The sequence below is a fragment of the Papio anubis genome, chromosome 18, assembly GCF_008728515.1.
Source record: "Papio anubis isolate 15944 chromosome 18, Panubis1.0, whole genome shotgun sequence".
NCBI lineage: Eukaryota > Metazoa > Chordata > Mammalia > Primates > Cercopithecidae > Papio > Papio anubis.
The window spans coordinates 5,620,978-5,645,666 of NC_044993.1; the positions used below are offsets into that span (position 1 = coordinate 5,620,978).

At 48.4% G+C, this 24,689-nt stretch overlaps 1 protein-coding gene across 2 annotated transcripts in view; it reads right to left on the reverse strand.

Moving 5' to 3' along the window:
• The window catches only part of ATP2C2 (ATPase secretory pathway Ca2+ transporting 2), an 83,624-nt gene extending 59,248 nt beyond the window's left edge, over positions 1-24,376 (reverse strand). The window contains exons 1-2 of one of the 2 annotated variants that reach the window (XM_003917253.5): positions 24,102-24,376; positions 277-387 (exon numbers count right to left, since the gene is read on the reverse strand). In XM_003917253.5, the coding sequence (XP_003917302.1) occupies positions 277-387; positions 24,102-24,200 (210 nt within the window). In that variant the 5' untranslated portion in view covers positions 24,201-24,376. The remainder of the gene's footprint in view (positions 1-276; positions 388-24,101) is intronic. The other variant, XM_003917252.4, reaches the window with a different exon arrangement.
• Positions 24,377-24,689: the final 313 nt, after the last annotated feature.

The following is a 24,689-nucleotide window of genomic DNA, read 5'->3' on the forward strand; positions in this document are numbered from 1 at the left end:
TTTTTGCCAAGAAATGTGAGGCTGAAGAGAAGCAGCGTACAGTGTCTAAAAGGATGCCATCTTCCGGTAAGGGCCTAGTGAACATGAGCTCTACTGACAAGTACTGATACTCTACCTGTGGAATCTGAACCGTTCAACATCAACAATATTTTCCAACCTTGACGACAAAATTGGTTATAACACAGAATTTCAAAGCACTGTTCAGGGATTTGTGTTGCTTTCTTTTAAACATAAAACCTTATCACAATTAGCACCAGATAAAAATTCAATTCTTACACAAAACGCTTTGGCCAAATCCTCTTTCTGGCATTTGCAGGCTTCCTTAGGGGGCAGGGCTGTCACCTTCTTCTCTTTCTCGATAGCTTTCAGCTCACTCTGTTCATCAATCTGTGAAAAGAGCAGGGTTGCTGTTCAGCAGATTGAACTTTTGTACTGATGCATTTTTAAATTTATTTTTATTATTTTATTTTTTTGAGATGGAGTCACACTCTGTCACCCAGCCTGGAGTGCAGTGGCATGATCTCAGTTCACCACAACCTCCACTTCCTGGCTTCAAGAGATTCTCCTGTCTCAGCCTCCCAAGTAGCTGGGATTACAGGTACGCATCACCACACCCGGCTAATTTTTTTGGTACTTTTAGTAGAGACGAGGTTTCACCATGTTGGCTAGGTTGGTCTCAAACTCCTGACCTCAGGTGATCCGCTTGCCTCGGCCTCCCAAAGTGCTGGGATTATAGGTGTGAGCCACTGAGCCCAGCCAGATGTGTGTGTGTGTGTGTTTTTAAAACATAACATACACACAAAGTGTGAATACGTGTACAGCTCACAAACTAACCCCTATAACCAGCCTCCAAATTAAAAACAGATATAACTGGTCCCCAGATGCTCCCTTGGCCTACCTACCTACCTGAGGGGTAAATGCTGTCACAGTTTCAATCCTCATAGATTCGGTTTGCTGGGGTTTGAACTTTATGGAAATGGTGACATGCAGTATACACTCATACATGCTTTCTTGTCTGATTGCTTTCACTCAACGTTGTTAGTGAGATTTCTACAAGATGTTGCATGTAGCAATAGTATGCTAATTTTCACAGCAGCTTAGTATTCCACTGCATGAGTAGATCACAATGTATTTGTTCTCCTGTTGATGAACATCTGGGTTCCAGTTGTTAGTTGTTGGCTAATACTGATGCATCTATTTTTAAGCACTTTTTTTTTTTTTTTTGGTCACCCAGGCTGGAGTGCAGTGGTGCAATCATAGCTCTCCGCAGCCTCAACCTCCCAGTCTCAGGTGGTCCTCTTGCTTTAGCCTCCTGAATAACTGGGGCCACAGGTGTATGCTGTGATGCCTGGCTAATTTTTTACTATTTTGTAGAGACAGGGTCTCCCTATGTTGCCCAGGCTGAGCAAACTTATTAACAGAATTGAAACTTGTAAGTGGACAGAGTAGGGCAACAATATACATATTTAGAATCCTGAACCTCAGACTTCCAGGATTCTCCATCAAGTATGCACCATATTGCAGAGAGTGCCTCCTGCTGACGATAGGCGGTATCACAGCTTGGTTCTATGGGACATTTTAAATAACCCAAGAAAAGTGGAGGGGAAACACAACCAAGTTCTAGAAGTCTCAGAACTCTGTGTTGAGACTCATGGGCCTGGAAAGAAGCCACGTGAGACACCTGGAGGTTTTGGGAGGCTTTGCTAATACAAAGGAGACCTCAGAAATAGGAAAGTGTGAGGCATTTTTGCAAAACCATTCCTAGTGTCCTGATACCTAGGACGTGATAAGAATCTTTTCCTTTTCCATCAGGTTACTGGAAACTGGGAAGGAGGAAGCAGGAGAGGTATTGAGTAACTTCCTCCTTTAGCTGTAACAGACATTTCAAAGCCCTCTCTTCCTTCTTGCCAGCCATCCTCCCCAACCCCAAATCATTTCCTCCCCACATGCCTGTTTGCTTAGAAAAGCTGTGCTAGCCACCTCGTTTTCCCAGGGCTGCTTCTTACTCATGCCCAGTGTCCAGGAGCACAGCAGCGATTACACAGATCTTTAAGCAGGCTTAGCCATGCATTGGGAGTCTTCCTTAAGTCAACGTTGCATTCTTTGTAGAGTTACTTCAAAGAAAAATGTGGATTGCACAATAAGACTTTTCCCCCCTATTCTCAAGATCTGGTTCTGTTGTACCAAATAAAGTGCTTGATTCTTGCTCACACCACAGGTGGAGGCAGGCTGGGGGCTTGGCACTCCCCCCATCCCCCGCACGACCTCAGCTGCCCTTAGCCTTGCCATTTCTGACTCACTACACCGAATTCACTTTTCCTTTTCCTTTTTTTTTTTTTTTTTGAGATGGAGTCTTGCTCTGTCACCCAGGCTGGGGTGCAGTGGTGTGATCTCGGCTCACCCCAGCCTCCTCCTCCCAGGTTCAAGCAAGTCTCCTGCCTCAGCCTCCCCAGTAGCTGGGACTACAGGCACGCACCGCCACGGCCTGCTAATTTGTTTTTGTATTTTTAGTAGAGACGGGGTTTCACCATGTTGGCCAGGCTGGTCTCAAACTTCTGACCTCAGGTGATCTGCCCGCTTCAGCCTCCGAAAGTGCTGAGATTACAGGTGTGAGCCACCGTGCCTGGCTTGAAACATGTAAATCCCATCACACACACACACACACACACACACACACACACACACACACACACACAGACACACGCCCCGTGCTTGAAAACACTTGCAGAGATTCCAGTGCTCTCAGGATAAGAGTCCAACTACCTTGACCATGACGGCACGTATGTGCATTCACAGATGGGAGAGATGGCGGTAGCTGCCCCAGGACTGTGGGGCTGAAGGGTCTGAGGCTGCAGCTTCTTGTAACTTTGTAGACATCAGTCCACTGTGAATCGCAAGTGTTCCTTTTGTAATGAGAGTGGTGCATCCTGGTAAAGGTCAGAGAGTGTCCCTAATTCTCCCTCTCCATCACACCTGATTTGGGCAGAACCAAACCTTATTATTATTTTTTTTTTGTCTGAGACTGAGTCTCACTCTGTCACCCAGGCTGGAGCGCAGCAGTGCGATCTTGGCTCACTGCAACCTCTGCCCCCCCAGGGCTTAAGCCATTCTCCTGCCTCAGCCACCCGAGTAGCTGGGATTACAGGTGCCCACCACCATGCCTGGCTAATTTTTGTATTTTTAGTAGAGACGGGGTTTGAACATGTTGGCCGGGCTGGTCTCAAACTCCTGACCTCAGGTAATCCGCCCACCTCGGCCTCCCAAAGTACTGGGATTACAGGCGTGAGCCACTGTGCCTGGCCCCCTTCTCTTTTGTGTTTCTCTTTTTTAAAGCTTTTAATAAGATGAAATCCACATAACAAAAAGTTAACTGTTTTAGAGCATACAGTTCAGTGCATCTAGTACCTTCGCAATGTTGTGCAAGCACCACGTGAAACTTATCCCCAAACACTTTCAGCCGCCCCCGCATCCCCCACCTGAGAGGAAATCCTGTGCCCAGGAAGCAGGCATTCCCCATACCCTTTCCAGCCCCTGGGACGACTCATCTGCTTCCTGTCTCTATGGACGTCATGGTCCTGCCTACTTCACATCCATCTTCTGTGTCTGTGCCTCCTTTGGAACCCCCAAGATGTTATGTGCCTGCTGCAGATAGACCCACACAGGCAATGGTGAGCGGAGCCTCCCTAGCCCCAAGGAAACGGCCTAGAAGAGAAACGCTTCTGAGAGACGCTGCACCAAACAAGCGCAGCTCAGGACTGGTGTTTCCCCTACCAGAGGCTCCCGAGGGGACCACAAAGTGCACATATGACCCTTGCTGAAAGGTGAGTTGGCAGGAAAAGTGAGCTGTGAGCTCACTCCAGAGCAAGGGAGCCAGCAGCACCTCCGGGCGAAAAGCCTCTCTCAGCCCAGCCTTGCTGTGGCACCCTCCCGTCCAGCCCTGGGATTCCGCTCATTGCGAACTTGGACTGCGTTAGACCCTAATCATCTTCCCTGTTAAAGGGCTTATGCAGACGTGCATTTCTTCAACATATTTGACCAAAGCCTAGCCCGTGCCTCAGTTTCCTTCCCTGGAATGTGGAGGGGTAAGGGTATAACAGACAGGATCCACAGGGCTGCTGTGGGATAAAGGAAAGTGAGACTGGGCACGGTGGCCTAGGCCTGTAATCCCAGCACTTTGGGAGACCGAGGTAGGTGGATCATTTGAGGTCAGGAGTTCAAGACCGGCCTGGCCAACAGGTGAAACCCTGTCTCTACTAAAAATACAAAAAAGTTAGCCAGACGTGATAGCACATGCCTGTAGTCCTAGCTATTCGGGAGGCTGAGGCAGGAAAATTGCTTGAACCCAGGAGGCAGAGGTTGAAGTGAGCTGAGATAGCGCCACTGTACTCCAGCCTGGGCGACAGAGCTAAACTCTATCTCAAAAAAAAAAAAAGGGAAACAGTGAGTATGAAATTCCCAGCACAGTGCCCAGCACCAGGGAGCACTGAGGGCACATGAGCCTTAGGGTAACAGCAGTGACCAGCGGTGGGGACAGCAGGAGTCCTTGTCCTCAGAGGACACCAAGGGGCCCGAAGACGGCTGCCATGTTTAAGAAACGAAAATACAGATGCCAGTTACCTTGGCACTCCAGATAAACACCAGATGATTTTCCAGTATACACACACACCAAGTGCCACTTGGGACATGCATGCACTACAATTATTGTTTGAAATTCAACCACGACTGTGTCCTGGGTAAATCTGACGACACCAGGCATGAACAAGCCGAGAGATGCTCAAAACTCGCGTGGTGGTGCCCTGCTGGGGTGCAGCTAACCACAAAGGAGATGGGCGGGCCCCAGTGCAGATCGTGAGGGATCTAGAAAGGCACCCAGGAATTATGAGAAAGTGGTTGAGAGAGGTACTGGAATGAGGGGGCCTTCTGGACTGAGGGAAGAACAGGCGTGAAGGTGCTAAGTAGAACAAGAAAACGGGCTCATGTGGGAATCCCAAATGCCTTAGGTTGTAGAAAGCACTTGGCCCCTTGGGGTTTCAGAGAAAGAGAAGAGGCAGAGAGAGCCCCAGGGATGGTGAGTCCTCCAGTCCCAATCCTTCAAGAAGTTCACAATATAGGACGGGCATGGTGGCTTATGCCTGTAATCCCAGCACTTTGGGTGGATCATGAGGTCAAGAGATCAAGACCATCCTGGCCAACATGGTGAAACCCCACCTCTACTAAAAATACAAAAATTAGCCGGGCATGGTGGTGCGCACCTATAGCCCCAGCTGCTCAGGAGGCTGAGGCAGGAGAATCACTTGAACCCAGGAGGTAGAGGTAGCAGTGAGCCAAGATCGCACCACTGCACTCTAGCTTGGCGACAGAGCGAGACTTCATCTCCAAAACAAAACAAAAACAAAAGAATTTCACAATATAGGGCATGTCATTACTGGGATCCATGCCATTGGAGAGAATCAATGCAAGAGTCACAATGACACAAGAATAAAGCAATCGAGTGGGCTTCCTGACAGATGACATTGGAGACACGCACGCGAATAAGCCACACTCCAGGCAGATGCTTCCTTCTTTCCAAGGCTCCTCTATCCTTCTCCCCCAAGGCACGGATCTGGGTATCCTCTAGTTTTATCTTAGTCCAGGATTCTCAGAGTGCGGGCCTCAGGCCAGCATCACCTGGAAATTGTTAAAAATGCAGAAACTCAGGCCCTACCCTGGGCCTACTACCTCAGAAGCCCTGGGGGTGGGTGGGCAGTCTGTGTTCCAGCAAGTTCTGTAGAGGACTCTCTGACTGATGTGCTCAAAAGTTGACACTGGTTTTTTTTTTTTTTTTTGGAGACAGAGTCTCACTCTTTCACCCAGGCTGGAGTGCAGTGGCACAATCCTGGCTCACTGCAACCTCCGCCTCCCGGGTTCACGCCATTCTCCTGCCTCAGTCTCCCAAGTAGCTGGGGTTACAGGTGCCTGCCACCATGCCCGGCTAATTTTTGTATTTTTAGTACAGACAGGATTTCACCACATTGGCTAGACTGGTCTCCTGACCTCAGGTGATTCTGCCCGCCTCGGCCTTCCAAAGTGCGGGGATGACAGGCGTGAGCCACCACACCCGCCCAGTCAAAAGTTGCTGCTGGTTCTTATAAAAGTACACTGGCTGTGGGCTCACCCGAGACCAGCAGATGAGTGAGGCCATCAGGGCTCCACAAGCCCCCAGGTGCTTCTATTTAAAAAAAAAAAAAAAAAAAAAAAGGGATGGGATCTCACTATGTCACCCAGGCTGGCTGGCCTTGGACTCCTGGGCTCAAGCAATCCTCCCACCTCAGCTTCCCAAAGTGCTGGGATTACAGGCATCAGCCCAATCATCCAGGCAATTATAATATTCTGAAATGTACCCAGAGTTGTCTAAGAAGGGCTGTCTTGGGAGACACACTCAGGGACCAACCCAGCAAGGTCCTATTCTTGAAGGATCGCAACCTTGGAGGAGGGAAAATGCTGTGAGCTTCACTGGTGCGCTTCCATGAATACCTGTCACTCATTCTCTTTTGTTGCTCTATAGTATTCTAAGTATGCTGCTTCATGGCTATGCCACAGTTTATTTAAGTACGTGCACGTGGCTGGCATTTTGTGTCCAGTTTGAGTTTTTTTTTTTTTTTTTTGAGACGGAGTTTCACTCTGGCGCCCAGGCTGGAGTGCAATGGCATGAGCTCGGCTCACTGCAACCTCTGCCTCCCAGGTTCAAGTGATTCTCCTGCCTCAGCCTCCTGAGTGGCTGGGATTACAGGCACCCACCATCATGCCTGGCTAGTTTTTGTAGAGACGGGGTTTCACCATGTTGGTCAGGCTGGTCTTGAACTCCTGAGTTTAGGTGATCCACTCACCTCAGCCTCCCAAAGTGCTGGGATTACAGGCATGAGCCACCGGGCCCGGCCCAATTTGGGCTTTTATACAGAACACTGCTGTGACCATTCATGTGCAAGTCTTCCAGGAGATGCGAGCGCCCAGATGTGCTCAGAAGTGGAACTTAGTCTAGGGTTATCCTAGTCTCAGGTTCTCAGAGCGTGGCATGCTTGTTCAGTGATAGTCGTCACTGCCAAACACTTTTTCCCTCATCTGCACCCCCAACCCCACCGCCCGCAGGTGAGTGGTGACAATCGAGCTTAAGACCATGTGGGAAAATGGGGAAGAACATTGCAAGAGAACTCAGAAGGGCCTGCCTGAGTATTTTTTAATGTTAGGGACAAAAAACAAACAAAAAAACCCTAAATGCAGCCAACAGAGTAGAGGAGGCATCACCAGGCCCAGACTCGGCCTAGTCTGGCTCCCCGCACCTACGCTGTGTGACCCTCAGCAAGCCGCTTGACTTTTCTGAGTCGCAGTTTCCTCCTCTTTAAAATGGGAATGATGATACCTCGCCCCTAGCACTGATATGAGGAAGGGCTTCTGAAATTTCAGCCTCAGGTCAAGAGAGGCTTCAGAGGTGTTTTCCAGCCCCTGAAGTCCTTTCTAGGTAGCATCTGTGTGCGTCTGTGTGTGCAGGTGCAGTGGTAGTGTGTCGCAGTGAGCAAGCAGGTAGCAACAGCACAAAGTGAGATACATGGAGTACGAACTTTGCTCAGGGGTGGCCAGTGCATTCGGGCCAAGAGGAGATGGCTAGGCAGAGTAGTGGCCAATGCAATTGTTGGCAAGGTGAGGAGATGGGTTACATACAGGGAAACTGTGCGATAAGGAAATATACTAATGGTAATGGTAGTTGGTGTTCTTACTGTTGATGAAAAGAGTTAAAAATATACAAAGAGCTGGCACAAACCCTGTGGTATTTATTGGACTGGAATCTATGGAGATACAGAGAGAGACAGATATAAAACTAAATATAGATCTCACAGCATATGCACACTTACGCCACCTCCTCTGAGAGGGCCCAGGAGCCATGGCACCCAGTAACAATGAACACATAGTACCAGATCTTGCTTTCTAAATATAATTCTTCCGGTAAAAAGAGCCAAGGATCCTGGGAGAAATGGCTTTTTCTGGGGCCAATGTACAGAAAGTACAAAATGAAGCTGAAGTTTCTCATTATGCCAGAAAGGGAAGTGCTCAAAGGATAACGGAAAAAATGTCAAGAGGACATGGAAGCCACCTTGAAGGGGTTCCCATTGGCCAAAACACAATCAGGCATCAAAATAAATATTGATAGTAACAAATCATAACATATTTAATCAACTAGGAGTCTGATATGGCCTGGCTCTGTGTCCCCACCCAAATCTCATTTGAATTGTAATCTGAATCCCCACATGCTGGGGAAGGGACCTCATGGGAGGTGATTAGATGGTGGGAGTGGTTCCCCCATGCTCATAATAGAGTGAGTTCTCACAAGATCTGATGGTTTCATGTGGGGCTTCCACCTTTGCTCAGCATTCATTCTCTCTCCTGCCGCTCTGTGAAGAGGTGCCTTCTGCTGTGATTAAGTTTCCTAAGGCCTCCCAAGACATGTGGAACTGTGAGTCAATGAAACCTCTTTTCTTTATAAATTACTCAGTCTCAGATATTTCTTCATAGCAGCATGAGAATGGACTAATACAGAGTCCTTGCATTCCTACCGATATCAATAAATAAATGACCCAGTCAACAGGGAGAAGAGAAAGCTCTTCCTTATAGAAGACCGTAAATAAAGGAGAATGATGATGATGGTGATATGGTTTGGATCTGTGTTCCCCACCAAATCTCATGTCCAATTGTAATCTCTAATGTTGGAGGTGGGCCTGGTGGGAGGTGACTGCATCATGGGGGCAGATATCTCATGAATGGTTTAGCACTATCCCCTTAGTACTGTCCTCATGATTGTGAGTTCTCATGAGATCTGGTCATTTAAAAGCATGTGACACCTCCCCCTGCTCTCTCTCTTGCTCCTGTTCCCACCATGTAAGACACTTCACTCCTCCTTTGCCTTCCACCATGATTGGAAACTTCCTGAGGTCTTCCCAGAAGCAGAAGCCACTGTGCTTCCTGTACAGCCTGCAGAACTGTGAGCCAATTAAACCTCTTTTCCCTATAAATCACACAGTCTCAGGTATTTCTTCTTCTATGTGTGCTTTTTGAGACAGAGTCTCACTCTGTTACCTAGGCTGGAGTGCAGTGGTGCAATCTTAGCTCACTGCAACATCCGCCTCCTGGGTTCAAACTATTTTCCTGCCTCAGCCTCCCAGGTAGCTGGGATTACAGGCATGCATCACCAAGCCTAATTTTTTATTTTTAGTAGAGACCGGGTTTCACCATGTTGGCCAGGCTGCTGTAAACTTCTGACCTCAAGTGATCCACCTACCTTGGCCTCCCAAAGTGCTGGGATTACAGGCATGAGCCACCATGCCTGGCTTCAGGTATTTCTTTATAGCAGTGTGAGAAGGGACTAATGTAGATGGAATTAGAAAATCACCATTCAGCAAACAGTGTGATAGTAATCCATTCAGCCAAGCATTGTCCATGCATGCTGAACTTAATGAGTGAAAATAAAATGAGAATCAGGTACTGATACTGTCTCAACATATCTCTCTGTAAAATACTTAATCATTACAAAGGAGAAAATAATAGCTTTAATTAAGGCAAATCTGGCAGATGCTGTCTTAGCCAAGGGGCCAAATTTATCACCACCAGTAACGAGACAAACAGCTGGGTGAGCCTCCCAATATCATGTACTAAGGAGGACACAGTATCATGCCACAAGGCTTTCTCCAGAAGTGTGCAACCTGAGCCAAATCCCGAGGAAACATTAGACAAACTCAAATCAAGGGACATCCTATGACTTTCTGAGCCTAGAATCTCTAAAAAGGTTGAGAATACAAAAGACAAGGAAAACCCACAGGAGTATTCCATGCAGAAGGAGACTAGGGGACGTGGCAACTAAGAGCCACATCCTTTCCCTGTTACTGGAACAATGCTGATTGGAACTTTTGGACTGGATGGTCATGTTGCGTGGCTGTTCATTTCCTGATTTTTGGACTCTGTTGTGATTAATGAATATTGTCACTTAAAGAAAATAGGCTGGGCACAGTGACTGACACCTATAATCCCAGCACTTTGGGAGGCTGAGGTGGGAGGATTGCTTGAGCTCAGGAGTTTGAGACCAGCCTGGGCAACATGGTGAAACCCAGTCTCCACAAAAATATAAAAGTTAGCTGGGCATGGTGAAACATGCCTGTATTCCCAGCTACTGGGGAGACTGAGGTGGGAGGATCGCTTGAACCTCAGAGTTGGAGGCTACAGTGAGCTGAGATTGCACCACTGCACTCAGCCGGGTGACAGAGTAAGATGCTGCCTCAAAAAAAAAAAAAAAAAAAAAAACACACACACACACACAGATGTATTTAGAAATAACAGAGCGTCATGTCTGTAATTTATGCCTAAATGGGGGTGGTGAGGCTGAGGACAATGCAGCCAGTGTAGAAATGTGCTAATGATGCTGAGAGACCCTGGAGGAAGGATGTGCAAAAGTGTTTGTGCTATCATCTTCTTACAACTTTTCTGTCCATTTGAAATTATTTCCAGACAATAATTCCGGAATGATGGTATGGCTGGGAAGAAACAGCTTCATTCCTATATTCAGGTTCAATCCGCATTGGCTGAGCATGTACTATGGACCAGACCCAGCTGCTTATCATCACGCACACCTTTACTCCTCTATCTGACCAAAAGTTCAACTTGGCAGGTGCTGTGCCCATTTTGTTGGATGGGCAAACCAAGGCCCTGGATTTGAGAGCTTTGTCCAAGGTCATGGCAGGCGAGTGTGGAGTGAGGGTTCGATGCAGGCTTTCTTGCCAGCCCACCTCTCTGCCTCTAGACACACAGCTGGGCCTCCCTGGCACTGGTTCACACTCAGTTTTGGGACAGTGAGGCTGGTTCCTAGTGGACCTGCTTGTGGTCTGAGCAGCAGAAAGCAGTAGGGCCACTGAGCTGTGCCCAGGATGACAAGAACAGTGGCTCCCAGGAACCCCCTAGCTTTGCTCCAGGGCAGGCCCAGCTCTGGGTCCCAGCATGTCCCTAGGAGAGGAGGCACCTCTGGCTCCAGCTGTAGACTCTTGCCTGTCTTGACCAGGAAGAGGGGCAGTTTTTCCTTCTGGCTTGGCCATTTCTTCCTTCCTTTCCTTCCTTCCTTTCTTTCTTTCAGATGGAGTCTTGCTCTGTCGCCCAGGCTGGAATGCAGTGAAAAGATCTCAGCTCACTGCAACCTCCGCCTCCTGGGTTCAAGCGATTCTGGTGCCTCAGCCTCCGGAGTAGCTGGGACTACAGGCGCCCGCCACCGTGCCTGGCTAAATGTTTCATATTTTTAGTAGAGATGGGGTTTTGCCATATTGGCCAGGCTGGTCTCAAACTTTTGACCTCAAGTGATCCTCCTGCCTCAGCCTCACAAAGTGCTGGGATTACAGGTGTGAGCCACCACATCTGGCCATGGCTTGGTCATTTCTATGGTCAGCCTTTGAGCACTGGCTGCAATGGTGTTGAGCTGAACAGATCAGTCCCCATGCTAGGAGGCACCTGGGTGCCCATCCTGCCCTAGGACTGACCCTGAGAGATGGCAAAACGGAGCGGATTGGGAGGCATGAGTCAAGTCAATCCAACTGTTCTTAAAAGGGGGTGGGGAGGTTTCTGTGAAGAATGCATTTGAAGCTCATCAGTGATAGACTGGATAAAGAAAATGTGGCACATATACACCATGGAATACTATGCAGCCATAAAAAAGGATGAGTTCATGTCCTTTGCAGGGACATGGATGAAGATGAAACCATCATTCTCAGCAAACTAACACAGGAACAGAAAACCAAACACCGCATGTTCTCACTTATAAGTGGGAATTGAGCAATGAGAACACGGACACAGGGAGGGGAACATCACACACTGGGGCCTGTCAGCAGGTGGAGGGCTAGGGGAGGGATAGCATTAGGAGAAATAATTAATGTAGATGATGGGTTGATGGGTGCAGCGAACCACCATGGCATGTGTATACCTATGTAGCAAACCTATACATTCTACACATGTATCCCAGAACTTAAAAAAAAAAAAAAAAAAAAAAAAAAAGAATGCATTTGAAGCAGAGGTATTCCTAACACCAACAAGGAGTCTAGGGCACTCGAGCTTAGAATTCAGGCAGCCCTGGGCCCAATTCCATGAAGAGTTGTGTGACCCTGGGCAAATTACTTCATTTTCTAAGCCTCAGGTTTCTACAGGGATTTCTGTAAGGATTCAAAACTATGTGTTATATCCATAGATGTTCATTATGACATTGTTCTAAAAACCAAAAAAGGAAACCAACTAACTGTCAGCAGGAAATGGGTTAAATACAAATGCCTATACCGCCATGGAAGATGTGTTGACTCACACGCACTGCGGGAATATGGGAGCGTGGAGTGGGCAGAATAGTAGGCCCAGCAAGAATCAGTGAGGGAAAAGACACTTGTGTAGTTGTATAATATTTTTTAAAAATATTTTTTCTTTTTTTCAAGACAGAGTCTTGCTCTGTCATCCAGGCTGGAGTGCAGTGGCGTGATCTTGGCTCACTGCAACCTCCGCTTCCCAGGTTCAAGCACTTCTCCTGCCTCAGCCTCCTGAGTAGCTGGGATTAAGGCGCGTGCCACCACACATGGCTAATTTTTGTATTTTTAGTAGAGATGAGGTTTCACTACGTTGGCTGGGCTGATCTCAAACTCCTGACCTCATGATCCACCCGCCTCAGACTCTCAAAGTGCTGGGATTACAGGCGTGAACCACCACGCCCAGCCTGTAGTTGTATAATAATAATTACTAATAATTAAATTATGACTAATAAAAATCAGCATGATCAGGTGCTACCTTACATGCTTGATGTATATTAAATGACTCCATTCTACAACAGACCCCCTGATGTATGTACAGTTAGTTACTACCCCATTGTACAGAAGAACAAACAGAGGCAGGGAAAAATTAAGTTTGCCTGAGGTCTCACAGCTGGCGAATGGCAGAACTAGAATTTGCATCAGGCAGCCTGGGCTGTAGACTTCCGTGCTCTTAACCACAATCCTGCAGCCTCTCTAGACTTGCACAGAAAAGGGGCCAAGAACGCCCAGGCAAACAGTAATTACCACAAATGGATCAGAAACAAACAGGACCTTCCTCCCTCCGCCTCCCCCCACCCCAAGTCAAGGGGGAAAATAGGATCCATAAAGTGGGAGAGTGAAGGAGGAATTTTAAATTGTGCCAATTTTTATTTATGGTTTATGAAAAAAAAATTAAGACAAGTATAGACAGGAAAAGAAGGAAGGAAAAAGGGAAAGAAGAAAAAAAACCATACAATTCCTGGTTCACACAAGATAGTAGATAGCAACTACTATTGGCAGAATTCAATAAGAAGTGAAGGCAAAACTGTCACTCAAATTTCAGTATGCTGATATCTGGGGGAGGCGGTAGAGGGAGGAGAAAGGCTGGTGAGACAGGCGTTGCTGAAGGAGACTGACTATAGACTTTCCCTGGGGAACAGGCACCTCCCACCCAGATCACAGGGGAGGGAGGCCAGTTTATCTTTCCTGAAATCTACTACAGGTCAGGCTGTAGGCTCCAGGGTCCGCAAAATGTGGCTGATATAAAAAAGAAAAATAATAAATGCAGGAGTTCTCTGAGTTCCTGCCATCTCCTCCAGGAAGTCTTCGCAGATGGCACTGGACTTTAACAGTAGCATTCCCACTCAACCCCCACACCCAGGTCACGCCTACCTTCTTTCTTACATGCTCTGCTTTCCTTCCTGGGGCTTATCTCAGTGTGTAATTATGTACTCACTGGAGCAATTATTTGATAGACATCTTCCTTCCCCACCAGAGCATGAGCCCCACTCAGTAGGATTAGCGCTTTGCTCACTCTTTTGTCTCTAGTATCTGCAAGAGGGGCTGGCAAACGGGAGGATGGGTCTGAGACACACAGAGAAGCTAATCATCCAGAGCAGCAGTGCTCACACTCCAGGGAGCCTCAGAATCCCCCCGGGGGGCTTGCTGAGTCTCAGATTGCTGGGACCCAGCTCAGAGTTTCTGATTCTGTAGTTCCAGGGTGGAACCTGAGAGTCTGCATTTCTGGCAAGCTCCCAGGTGATGCTCATGCTGTTGGTCCCCAGCCCACACTTGTAGGACATGTCATCAAAAGAAAGAATCAGCCAGGCACCAAGTGGCTCACACCTGTAATCCAACACTTTGGGAGACCGCAGTGGACAGATCTCTTGAGCCCAGGAGTTCAAGACCAGCCTGGGCAGCTTAGCAAAACCCCATCTGTACAAAAATTAGCCAGGCATGGTTATGTGCGCTTGTATTCCCAGCTATTCAGGAGGTGGATCACTTGAGCCCAGGAAGGTTGAGGCTGCAGGGAGCCGTGATTGCACCACTGCACTCCAGCCTGGATAGCAGAGTAAGACCTTATCAGGAAAGGAAAGGAAAGAAAAGGAAAGGAGGGGAGAAGGGAGAGAGGGGAGGGGGGAGGGGAGAGGGGGGAGGGGAAGTGAGGGGGGAGGGGGGGAGGAACCTAGCCGTCAGAAGGGGAGCCCAACACTGCCCTCCATTCTTGCACCCAACACCTCCACTTTCACACCAGGACACAGGAATGTGGAAAGATGACACCTGCCTAAATCCATGTGGCCAGCGAGGGATGGGCCCCGTCTGCCCTACACCAGTGGCTCATGGTTAAGAGTGGCCACTCAGGCCAACACTCCTTCCCCTACACCCAGAGCCCTCAGATTCGGTCCAGCTGGAGAGGCAAAGACAGGGAGGGTCCTGAGAGGTACACAGGGGTGAAATAAGCAGTTCTAGTTAGCCTGGTAGTCGGCATCCGTGGTTTGGCATAGGAAAGTGAGGTGCAGTGCCTGCCTGTCATCTCTTCCCCCTGGGTCTCTGCAATCACAGATCTTGGGCCCTTCTCTTCTCTGTCTCTGTTTGCACTTGAGTTTCAAGGTGAGCCAAACAACACATCCTCTGCTGGGCTCTCTTCTCTCCAACAGGCCACAGGGAGTCTTAGGAAAGGTCATAGGAATACGGCCCGGCTAGAGGGGCACCGTCCCCACATCTCCTACCTGAGGACTTGGGGCAGACAGCAGAGGTGATAAACATTTCCAGAGGGGCTACAGCCTCGAGAGACAATCACGCATTTTCTCCTTGTGACTCACAGCTCCTCAAAGAAATACCTTTCAAGTCAATTTCTACACAGAACATGGTGTTGGACTGAGTTGTCCAACCCCCCCACCATTCCCAGGCTGAAGCCCTAAACCCCACACCCCGTGTCCTCAGAAAGTGACTGTACTTGGAGATAGGCCCTTTAAAGAGATCACTACAGCTAAATGATGTCATTGGTGCGGCCTTAATCCAATACGACTGGTGTCCACATAAAAGGAGATTAGGATGCAGCACGCACAGAGGACAACCGTATGAGGACACAGGGGGATGGCAGCCATCTGCAAACCAAGCAGAGAGGCCTCCGGAGGAACCAACCCTGCTGGCACCTTGCTCTCCGACTCCTGGCCTCCAGAACTGAGACAATGAATGAGCTGTGAGGAAGTGGAGTCTCCAGCAAGGGCAGCTGGCTGGACAACTTTGGGATTCACATTCATTGGCAACAAAGATGCCTTTCCAGCCCACTCCACCTTCCAGGCAGGGACAGGGAAGACGGGTGATCTGGATTAAAAACTCCCACCAGCTCGCTGAGACTTAGCACAGGGCTTCCACTACTCGCTGAGACTTAGCACACGGCTTCCACTACTCGCTGAGACTGAGCACACAGCCTCCACTACTCGCTGAAACTTAGCACACGATTTCCACTACTCACTCAGTCTTAGCACACGACTTCTACTACTAAGTCTCCCGTGTTCTTATCACCATCATGTGAGACGCCTTAGAGACCAAAGGTGCTGGGATTATTAGCCCCTGCAGTATCCACAGATCCAGGTTAACCCCAGGACAATTGAGAAGAATCACTGACAGTCTACAGGGAAGGTATCGACTGGATGTTTCCTCTCCGACAAGAACCCTTCAGCAGGGCCAGCCTCATGGGCATGAGGCCAGTGCAGCTGCACAGAGATCCCCGTGCAGGACGGGTGTTGGGCTTGAGGCTTCATGCTCCAAGCTGCCATGTTGAAATGCGTAATCATTGGATCTGAATGTGGATGTGGAAATTTAGTCCCATGGGATGATGTATACCCGGGGCTTGGCATCTCCCTGACTCCACCCAGTGGCCACAACTGCTCTTCCCGATGAGGGACACCTGGGAGGGTCTACACAAGGGGTGTCCAATCTTTTGGCTTCCCTGGGCCACATTGGAAGAACAATTGTCTTGGGCCACACATAAAATACACTAATACTCATAATAGCTGATAAGCTAAATAAATAAATAAATAAATTGCAAAAAAATCTCATAATGCGTTAAGAAAGTTGACGAATTTGTGTCGGGTTGCATTCAAAGCTACCTTGGGCTGCGGGTTGAACACGCTTGGTCTACACTCACCCGGTAGTAATCCCTTGTGTGGTGGAGAGCAACAATCTATAGCAAGTGGAAGTCACCAGGACAGTCAAGGGAGAGATCACAGAAGATAGAAGCAAGTGTCTTCCTGCTATTGGCAGTCTGCTGCCTGAATTCTGTAGCCAGTCCTGCCCTCAAGTCAACCTCATCGCCTTACCTGCCTTCCTTGAACCAGAGACCTTTCCTCTCTGCCCTTGGTCATTCCAAACGCCCCTGTGGAAGTCCCGAATGCGCTGACCCAAATTACTTACCTCTGTGTTGGGAAGCCCCAAGGGGTTGCAGGAGTCCCCAAATGGCCACATACAGCATACAGACCCCCCCCCCCCGTCCCATCCTCCTCTTTCTCCCACTGGCACCCCAGCTGGGCTGGCACCGCTCTACACCGCCCCCACTGGGGATCTGGATTCTTGTCTAATAATGCTGTTTACAGAACCACTCCCAGCTACGCCCACCCAGCCCTGAAAGACAACACAGACCTAAAAACCCACAATCCTTTCTCTCCCCTTCTTTTGTTCAAACTTCCCCTTTATTTTTCACATGTCCTTTTTTTTCTGGCTACAAAATTAAACCATATTTGTGGCTGGAAATTTGGAAAATGCACAAGATTACAAAGAAGAAAATTTGTCATTCCAAGACAAAAAAAAAACTGCTCAAAATGATCTTTTTCCAGATTTTATTATCTGCAGATTGTAAAAGTTTGTTTTTTCCAAAAGAAATTACGACCACCTGTTTCCACTGAATGATGCATCATGCAGGGCAAAGATGGCAAAAGAATCATGGAATCCACGTGGGCGAGCAGACAGATGTCTAGTCCTTCTGTTTTTCTGTATGTTTGACATTTTTCTTTTTCTTTCTTTTTTTTTTTTTTTGGACAGAGTCTTGCTCTGTCACCCAGGCTGGAGTGCAGGGTATGATCTTGGCTCACTGCAACCTCTGCTTCCCCGATTCAAGCGATTCTTCTGCCTCAGCCTCCCAAGCAGCTGGGATTACAGGCGCATGCCACCACACCCAGCCAGTTTTGTATTTTTAGTAGAGATGAGGTTTCACCATGTTGGTCAGGCTGGTCTCCAACTCCTGACCTCAAGTGATCCACCCACCTGGGCCTCCCAAAGTGCTGGGATTACAGGCGTGAGCCACTGTGCCGAGCCGTGTTTGTCGTTTTTCATGTTAAAAACGTTAGATAGAATCTTAGCCGTCCACTGTGTCATTACATATTCTTCCACAGCATCAGTTTCAGTGCCGTGAGAATTCTGTTACCTAGATATCCCAGAATACGTGTAAACAAACCTCTACTCATGGGCATTTTTAAATATTTTGAATATCTCATTTCTTGTTTTATAGTTTTTGTTTTCATCATATCTGATATGAGACAAGTCCTTTTTACCAGGTGTCTATATTAACCTTCAAACAACCATCCAAATACCATCCATGTCAACATCTGACTTAGACAGGTTCATCTAAACACTCTACATGATTTTTGAGGTCCCTGAATAAGCTTTCTGCTAATTCCCTTTTTCTCCTTTTCGATAGATTATTAGGTGGGGTGGGAATAAAACCCAAACTCTTGCATCTTTCATAACTTGTATTTCTTTGTCCATGAGAGAGAAACAGCAGCTGAATGTCTACCCTTGAAGATATAGCAGTTGCCTGTGTTCTCATCCAGATGGCCTCTGATTTAGGAGAAATACCGAATCTACAAACAACTTGTGTGCACACAAATAAAACACACAGGACCACCCATCAGCTCCCAGTCCCCACCCCTAATATGATGGCCACCAAGCAGCAACCATTTAACACACTGGAAGTTCCTTCTAGTTTCCTCTCCCTAGGAGTTTGGGACTCTAGCATTCTTTATACTTAATAAAAAAAGCTTGTGACATTAGGATTGGGGGCAGGGTTTCCGGGATGCCATCTTCAGAGCCTTCAAGTTTTCTGAGAACTTACTAACGTTGAAAGTGTTTCAATGACTGTCTGATTCACACAGACCTTCCGGGGTGGGAGGCAACTTACAACTAAGGACTGTGACATAACACCAGCGTGCACATTTGCATCCATGACAATGACCACAGCACACACTGTAGGTTCCGAGTGAAGGCTGATACCCACTGAAAGCTTCAATGGCTCAGAGAGAAAGGTTAGCAGGAGAATTGAGTCATCACACAGTGCACAATTGTGGAATCGGTGAGAAAACTCTAAGACACCTAAATACTGAGAAGTGTAGTCACGTTGCAAGCAGGTGCCTTACATGAATCCAGTCTTTGTACATAGCAGCTGCCACAGTCAATAAGCACTAAGTGTAGTAGTAAATACAAATAGATACCAAATGAAGAGATACTCTTTCAACAACGCCCAACAGTAACATTATCTTCAAGTGAACGAGCCAGTTCTATGGTAATCAGATGACAGCCTTCAAAATTGGCATTCGCAGGCTGCTTGCTGGCAGTTGGACTTGAGTTTGAGTCTGATTATCCTAAACTAGCAAACAAATTCCTGACAAATGTAAATGTCATTTTGTACACACACGCGTTAGCAGACATTCTCAGCATCAGCATTTTCAAAATCAAAAGTCCAAAAGAGTTTAAAGAACAGAACTCAAGATGAATGAAAACACTAACCAAAACAGATAACTAGTGAGCAGATGACATGTCAGATGTGGTTCTAGGGTTTTTTTTTTTTTTTTTTTTTAATGTGAATGACATCATTTAAGGAAATACTTCTTTCTACTATTCCAATGGGCAGCCTTTAAGGCGGTCCCCAGTCATCACTCCCTCCCAGTACCCATGGCCTGTGTAACCCCTTCCCTTTGAGTGTAGACTAGACCTAGACTTACATCAAATGAATAGAATATGGCAGAAGTTATGAGATCTCATTTCCGAGACGAGATTCACAAAAGGCTTTGGTTTCCAGTGTCTTTTTTTTTCTGTTTTTTGAGATGGAGTCTTGCTCTGTCACCCAGGCTGGAGCATAGTGGCACAATCTTGGCTCACTGCAACCTCCACCTCCCGCATTCAAGTGATTCTCCTGCCTCACCCCTCTGAGTAGCTGGGGTTACAGGCACCCACCACCACACCCAGCTAATTTTTGTACTTTTAGTAGAGATGGGGTTTCGCCATGTTGGCTAGACTGGTCTCAAACTCCTGACCTCAGGTGATCCACCTGCCTCGGCCGCCCAAAATGCTGGGATTATAGGTGTGAGCCACCATGCCTAGCCTGATTAAGTTTTAATAGAACATCGCCAATATATCAAAATAAGGCTGTTTTATGTGTACTTTATAATTTTATTATAACTTTTTTTTTTTTTTTGAGAGGGAGTCTCGCTCTGTCTTCCAGGCTGGAGTGCAGTGTTGTGATATCGGCTCACTGCAACCTCCACCTCCTGGGTTCTAGGGATTTATCTGCCTCAGCCTCCCCAGTAGCTGGGATTACAGGCACCTGCCACCATGCCCGGCTAATTTTTGTATTTTTAGTAGAGAGGGGTTTCACCATATTGGCCAGGTCAGTCTTGAACTCCTGGACTCAAGTGATCCACCCACTTCAGCCTTCCAAAGTGCTGGGAAAACAGGGGTGAGTCATTGCGACCAGCCTAAATTGATTTTATAATTGAGTTATAAGCAAACAGTTATGTTTATTATAGGTTTTATGCTTATACTTACTTGAAGTCACACTTTCATACAAATCATTTAAGATAACACTGGCCAGGTGCGGTGGCTCATGCCTGTAATCCCAGCACTTTGGGAGGCTGAGGCGGGCGAATCATGAGGTCAGGAGTTTGAGACCAGCCTGGCCAACATGGTGAAACCCCGTATCTACTAAAAATACAAAAATTAGCTGGGCGTGGTGGCGGGTGCCTGTAATCCCAGCTAATCGGGAAGTTGAGACAGGAGAATCTGGGAGGCGGAGGTTACAGTGAGCCAAGATCACACCACTGCACTCCAGCCTAGGTGACAGGGTGAGACTCTGTCTCAAAACAAACAAACAAAACACTGTGGGGTTTCAGTATGTTTATTTAAGAAGATGCCCACACGTTGCTAAATTCTGAGAAACACTAATGATTTGTGAGTTTGGGCAAGCCTTGGGTTAAGGTTGTGTGTGCCTGAGCCTCAGAATTCCCATGCATATACTCTTCTCCGGTAACTGAGTGTAATCTCTTAAAAACACAAATCTGACTGTGCCTGTTTTATCACGGTTCTAATGTTGGGCCCATCTGTGAATAAATGAGTGACTGTCATGTCTTGACTTAAAACCCTTCAACAATCCCCCATTGCTCCAGGGATAAAACCCACACTCTGACAAGGCTCCGTACGACCCTCCTCTGCAGCCTCATCCTACCAACCCCAACGCCTCTCCCTCTTTTGTCTAGAACTCACTGTCAACCCCTGCCCTTCATCCAGCTCACTCTTTGCCACTCCTATTGATCTTAAACATCACGTCTTTCTCCCAGCTCTGACACATCAGCACTAAACAGTGAACTGTGACCTGTTGTTGGATGCCTGTCTCTGCCTCCCGGATGGGATACCTGGGGGCAGGGAGCTGTGCATCCTTATCAGCCTCAATCCCAGCCTGTAGCACCCACCTGACATACAGAGGGAGCCCCTCTCCATGAATCTAGGTTGAATGGATGGGTGGTCACTACATGTGTCGGTTGGGATCCAAGCCTCACCGTGCAGAGCCCAGAAGGAGGAATCTGCTCACCAGCCAGGGAGGCAGTGGGTTGGGGCTATACCTGCCTCAGTCAAGAGATGGGAGCCCTGAGGGGCAGAGACAGCTTCCCCGGGAGTCAGCGCTGAGTCACCTGGGAAGCAGGAATTTCTGGTCCAATCTCTTCCTTACCTTAATGTTCAGGTCAGCAGTGAGAAACTTTTTCTAGTAACTAAATTAAGGAGGCCTCTCAAAGACCTTTCTTTTTGTTGTTGTTTTGAGACAGGGTCTCACTCTGCTGCCCAGGTTGGAGCACAGTGGCATGATCACAGTTCACTGCAGCCTTGACCTCCCAGGTGCAAGCAATCCTGCTTCAGCTTCGGGAGCGGCTAGAACCACAGGTGCACACCGCCATGCCTAATTTTTAAAATTTTTTTGCAGAGATGGCATCTGGCTATGTTGCCCAGGCTGGTCTTGAACTCTGGGGTTCAAGCGACCCTCCTACCTCAGTCTTCCAAAGTGTGGGGATTACAGGCATGAGCCACTGCGCCCGACTCAAACACCTTTCTTTCCATTCCTGGAAATGCTCAAATCCAGTCTCCAGTTCCCCTCTTAACCACCAGTCCTCTGTCTGGTCCTCTACTCTTTGATTCTCCAGTGCACTTAAGACCACTGGGTCTCAAATAAAGCATCTCCTGGTTTCTCAGCTGCCCGCTGGCCTCCTCTATGAACTGTGTTTTGTACACACCTGTATCTCGGTGCCTGGCAAAACTGGCTGTCAGGAAATGCTCACTGAGCAAACGAAAGTGGCCCCACTAGGAGCTTCACATCCTCACTGATCACAGGATGACAGTAAAACTTACGTTGGAGGTAAGAGGCCCGAGAGAAGACACAGCAGGTTCTCAGTAACAATCACTATTAGAACTGGCGTAACTGGTCAAAGTGGCTGGGGGAGGGGAGGGCTTAGAGGCCTCCTACAGGCATCCTGGATGTGGTATATAATTAGTGCTCATAAAAGACGGTTCCAAGTATCGTAGAAGTGATCACCTCAACACACATTGCCTCCTTTCCAAACCCTGGGAGGAAGGCGTTTCGACGAGAGGATACGAGTATGAGAGCAAAGGAGGTGCTCAGGTCTGAGCTGACCTGGCAGGAAGTGAGTGCCTCGCCCAGCCTCCCGGCTTCCCCACCTCCCTCCCTCCTCACACTTCCCATCGATTTTCATCGTTATTTCTTGGGTTTGCACAATGCTGCCTCTGGAGACAGCACGCCTTATTTCTCAGCTGGCCTTTGGTGCCGGCTGCTGGTATCACCAGCCTCCTGGTGCGGCACACTGCCCATCGTCACGCACCCAAGGCCTCAGGATGCTGCTGAGAGCACCCCGGTCCACAGCCAGGTGGGAGAGCATACCAACAGACCGGCTCAACACCTGTCGGACCTTTGAGAACTCTTCTGCAAAGCTTTGGAGGGATGAAGTCCACCCGGCACAGAGATCAAACTCTCCCCAGCATCTCCCTTGAGGTTACATCATCCATGCACCTGCATTCCTGGACATCCTATGAAACCTGATGGTAACCAACTACACATCAGGAGTGTTCGAAAAATACCTGGCCTGACGCAAAAATCAAAAGATGGAAAGGAAGAAACAGGAATGGCAACGTAGGAAAGGCAACCTGTGCTGGCAAATAAACTTCAAACTCCTTTAGCAGAACGTATCACACAAGTAGAAAAATAGATCACAGCAAATTAATTGAACTCTATATCCTATCAACATTAACACGCCACTTCAGAAAAATCGAGATTGTTCAAAAACTGCTAGTTACGTGGTCCTGTGGTCTACCACCCTAACACCAGAATTCTTACATCAACAGGGATGTATAAAACACTATTTTTAAAAAGCCCGAAACACTATCTTTAAAAAGGATGAATACTTAATCTCACAAACAAAATGTTTTGACCATTAGTATTCTTTGGGAGAAAAAAATAAAATTTTAAGTCAAATACTTTTTCAGCTTTTTTTTATTTATAATTATTATTAAAAGGTAATTGTACCTTTGAAGTTTCCTCTCACTGGTCAAAAGGCCATTGCCAAGTCATAGTTCTCATTAGCAACCCAGGGGACTTGTTCAGAAATGGTATTTTTGAATGACTGCTTAAGCTTAAATGAAAAAAAAAAGTGCAACGACCCTCTGGCGTGCAAAGAAACGCTCTGCAGAAATTCAATGCCCCCTTGCCCTTAAAGCGTGCAAGGAGTTCTGTTTGCGAAGCTGAAAAGAAGGGTGTTGGGTCACCCTCAAGCCTGGCTTCACCTCTGGCTTCCAAGAATCCGAGGAACAGGAGGGGCTTTATTTGACAGCTTTGCCACTTTGTTCCCTCATGAACCGCCCTGCCCTGGCACCCTGCTGCTTTACCCCAGCGGGTCCCCTGGAGGTTGCAAAGCAGGCCGACAGCTCCGGGTGGCTTTCTAAAAGTGCCTGCCTGTAGGAAGTGAGGCTGGGAGGTCCCTCAGCTCCAACTTTGCTTTCTATTATTGCTACAACATTTCAGCAATCTTTTGTTTTTTGCATCCCTCTAATTTTATTTTCCAATTTAAGTTTTAAAAATCCATAAAGCAGCCCAAGTCTGGAGACCCAGGAATTTTAATTCTCCGGAGTCAGAGAAACCTAGGTTAAGTTTCCAGCCAGGTCACTTCCTAGCTCCGTGCCCCTTAGGCAATATACGTAACCACTCTCGGCCTCAGTTTCTCATCTGCAAAATGGGTTCACGTGCGGGTTCAGTGCTGAGCTCCCCGGGCCAGAGCACACATGAGAGCGTGGCTGCTGGGAGGACGGCTTCTTTCCGGAACCGGGGGAGGAGGACCAGTTCGCGAATCGCAGCGCCAACGCGGGGTCTCGGGTCGGGGACGGTTACGACAGAGGGGATGGGGGGTCGGGTCGCACGCCCGGCGCGGGGTCGCCCGGACTCACCAAGGCTTCCTCCTCGTCCTTTTCCAGCGCCTGGTACTGGCGGCCCCCAGCCGAGAAGCCGAGTTTCTTCAGCAACTTGGAGACGCGTCCCTCGACCATGGTGAGCGGGCGCAGGCGCTGCCTGCCTCCCTCGGTCCCCGGCGAGGCCCGGGATGGCTGCGCGCGCCCGAGCCTCCTGGGCCAGACCCGGTTACCAGGGAGCTGTCTACCTGCCCGCGCCAGGTGAGGCCCCGCCCCCGGGGCGGGGCTGCGCACAGGGAGGTGTAGGCTCACCTGGCCCCGCCCCGCGAGCTCGCCTGGGACCCCCAGGGCCCCTGGGGACAGCACCGGCTGCCATCGAAGGCCCACGGAGCGGCTGCGTCGCCTCAGGGCTTGGGCTGTTTCCCACACTTGCAGATCCTCAGAATCACCTGGAGTGGGGGAGGTGGAGGAGCAAACGCTGGTTTAAAATCCGGATTCCCAGACCCCTCCCTGCCCAGTTATTGGGTTTGGAGCCCCCGGGAGCTGAGTTTTTAACGAGCCCCAGGTGATCCTCTTGAGGAAGCCAGTGTGGGCCGCTCTAAGGCGCCGGGAGCGAGGTGGTTGGCG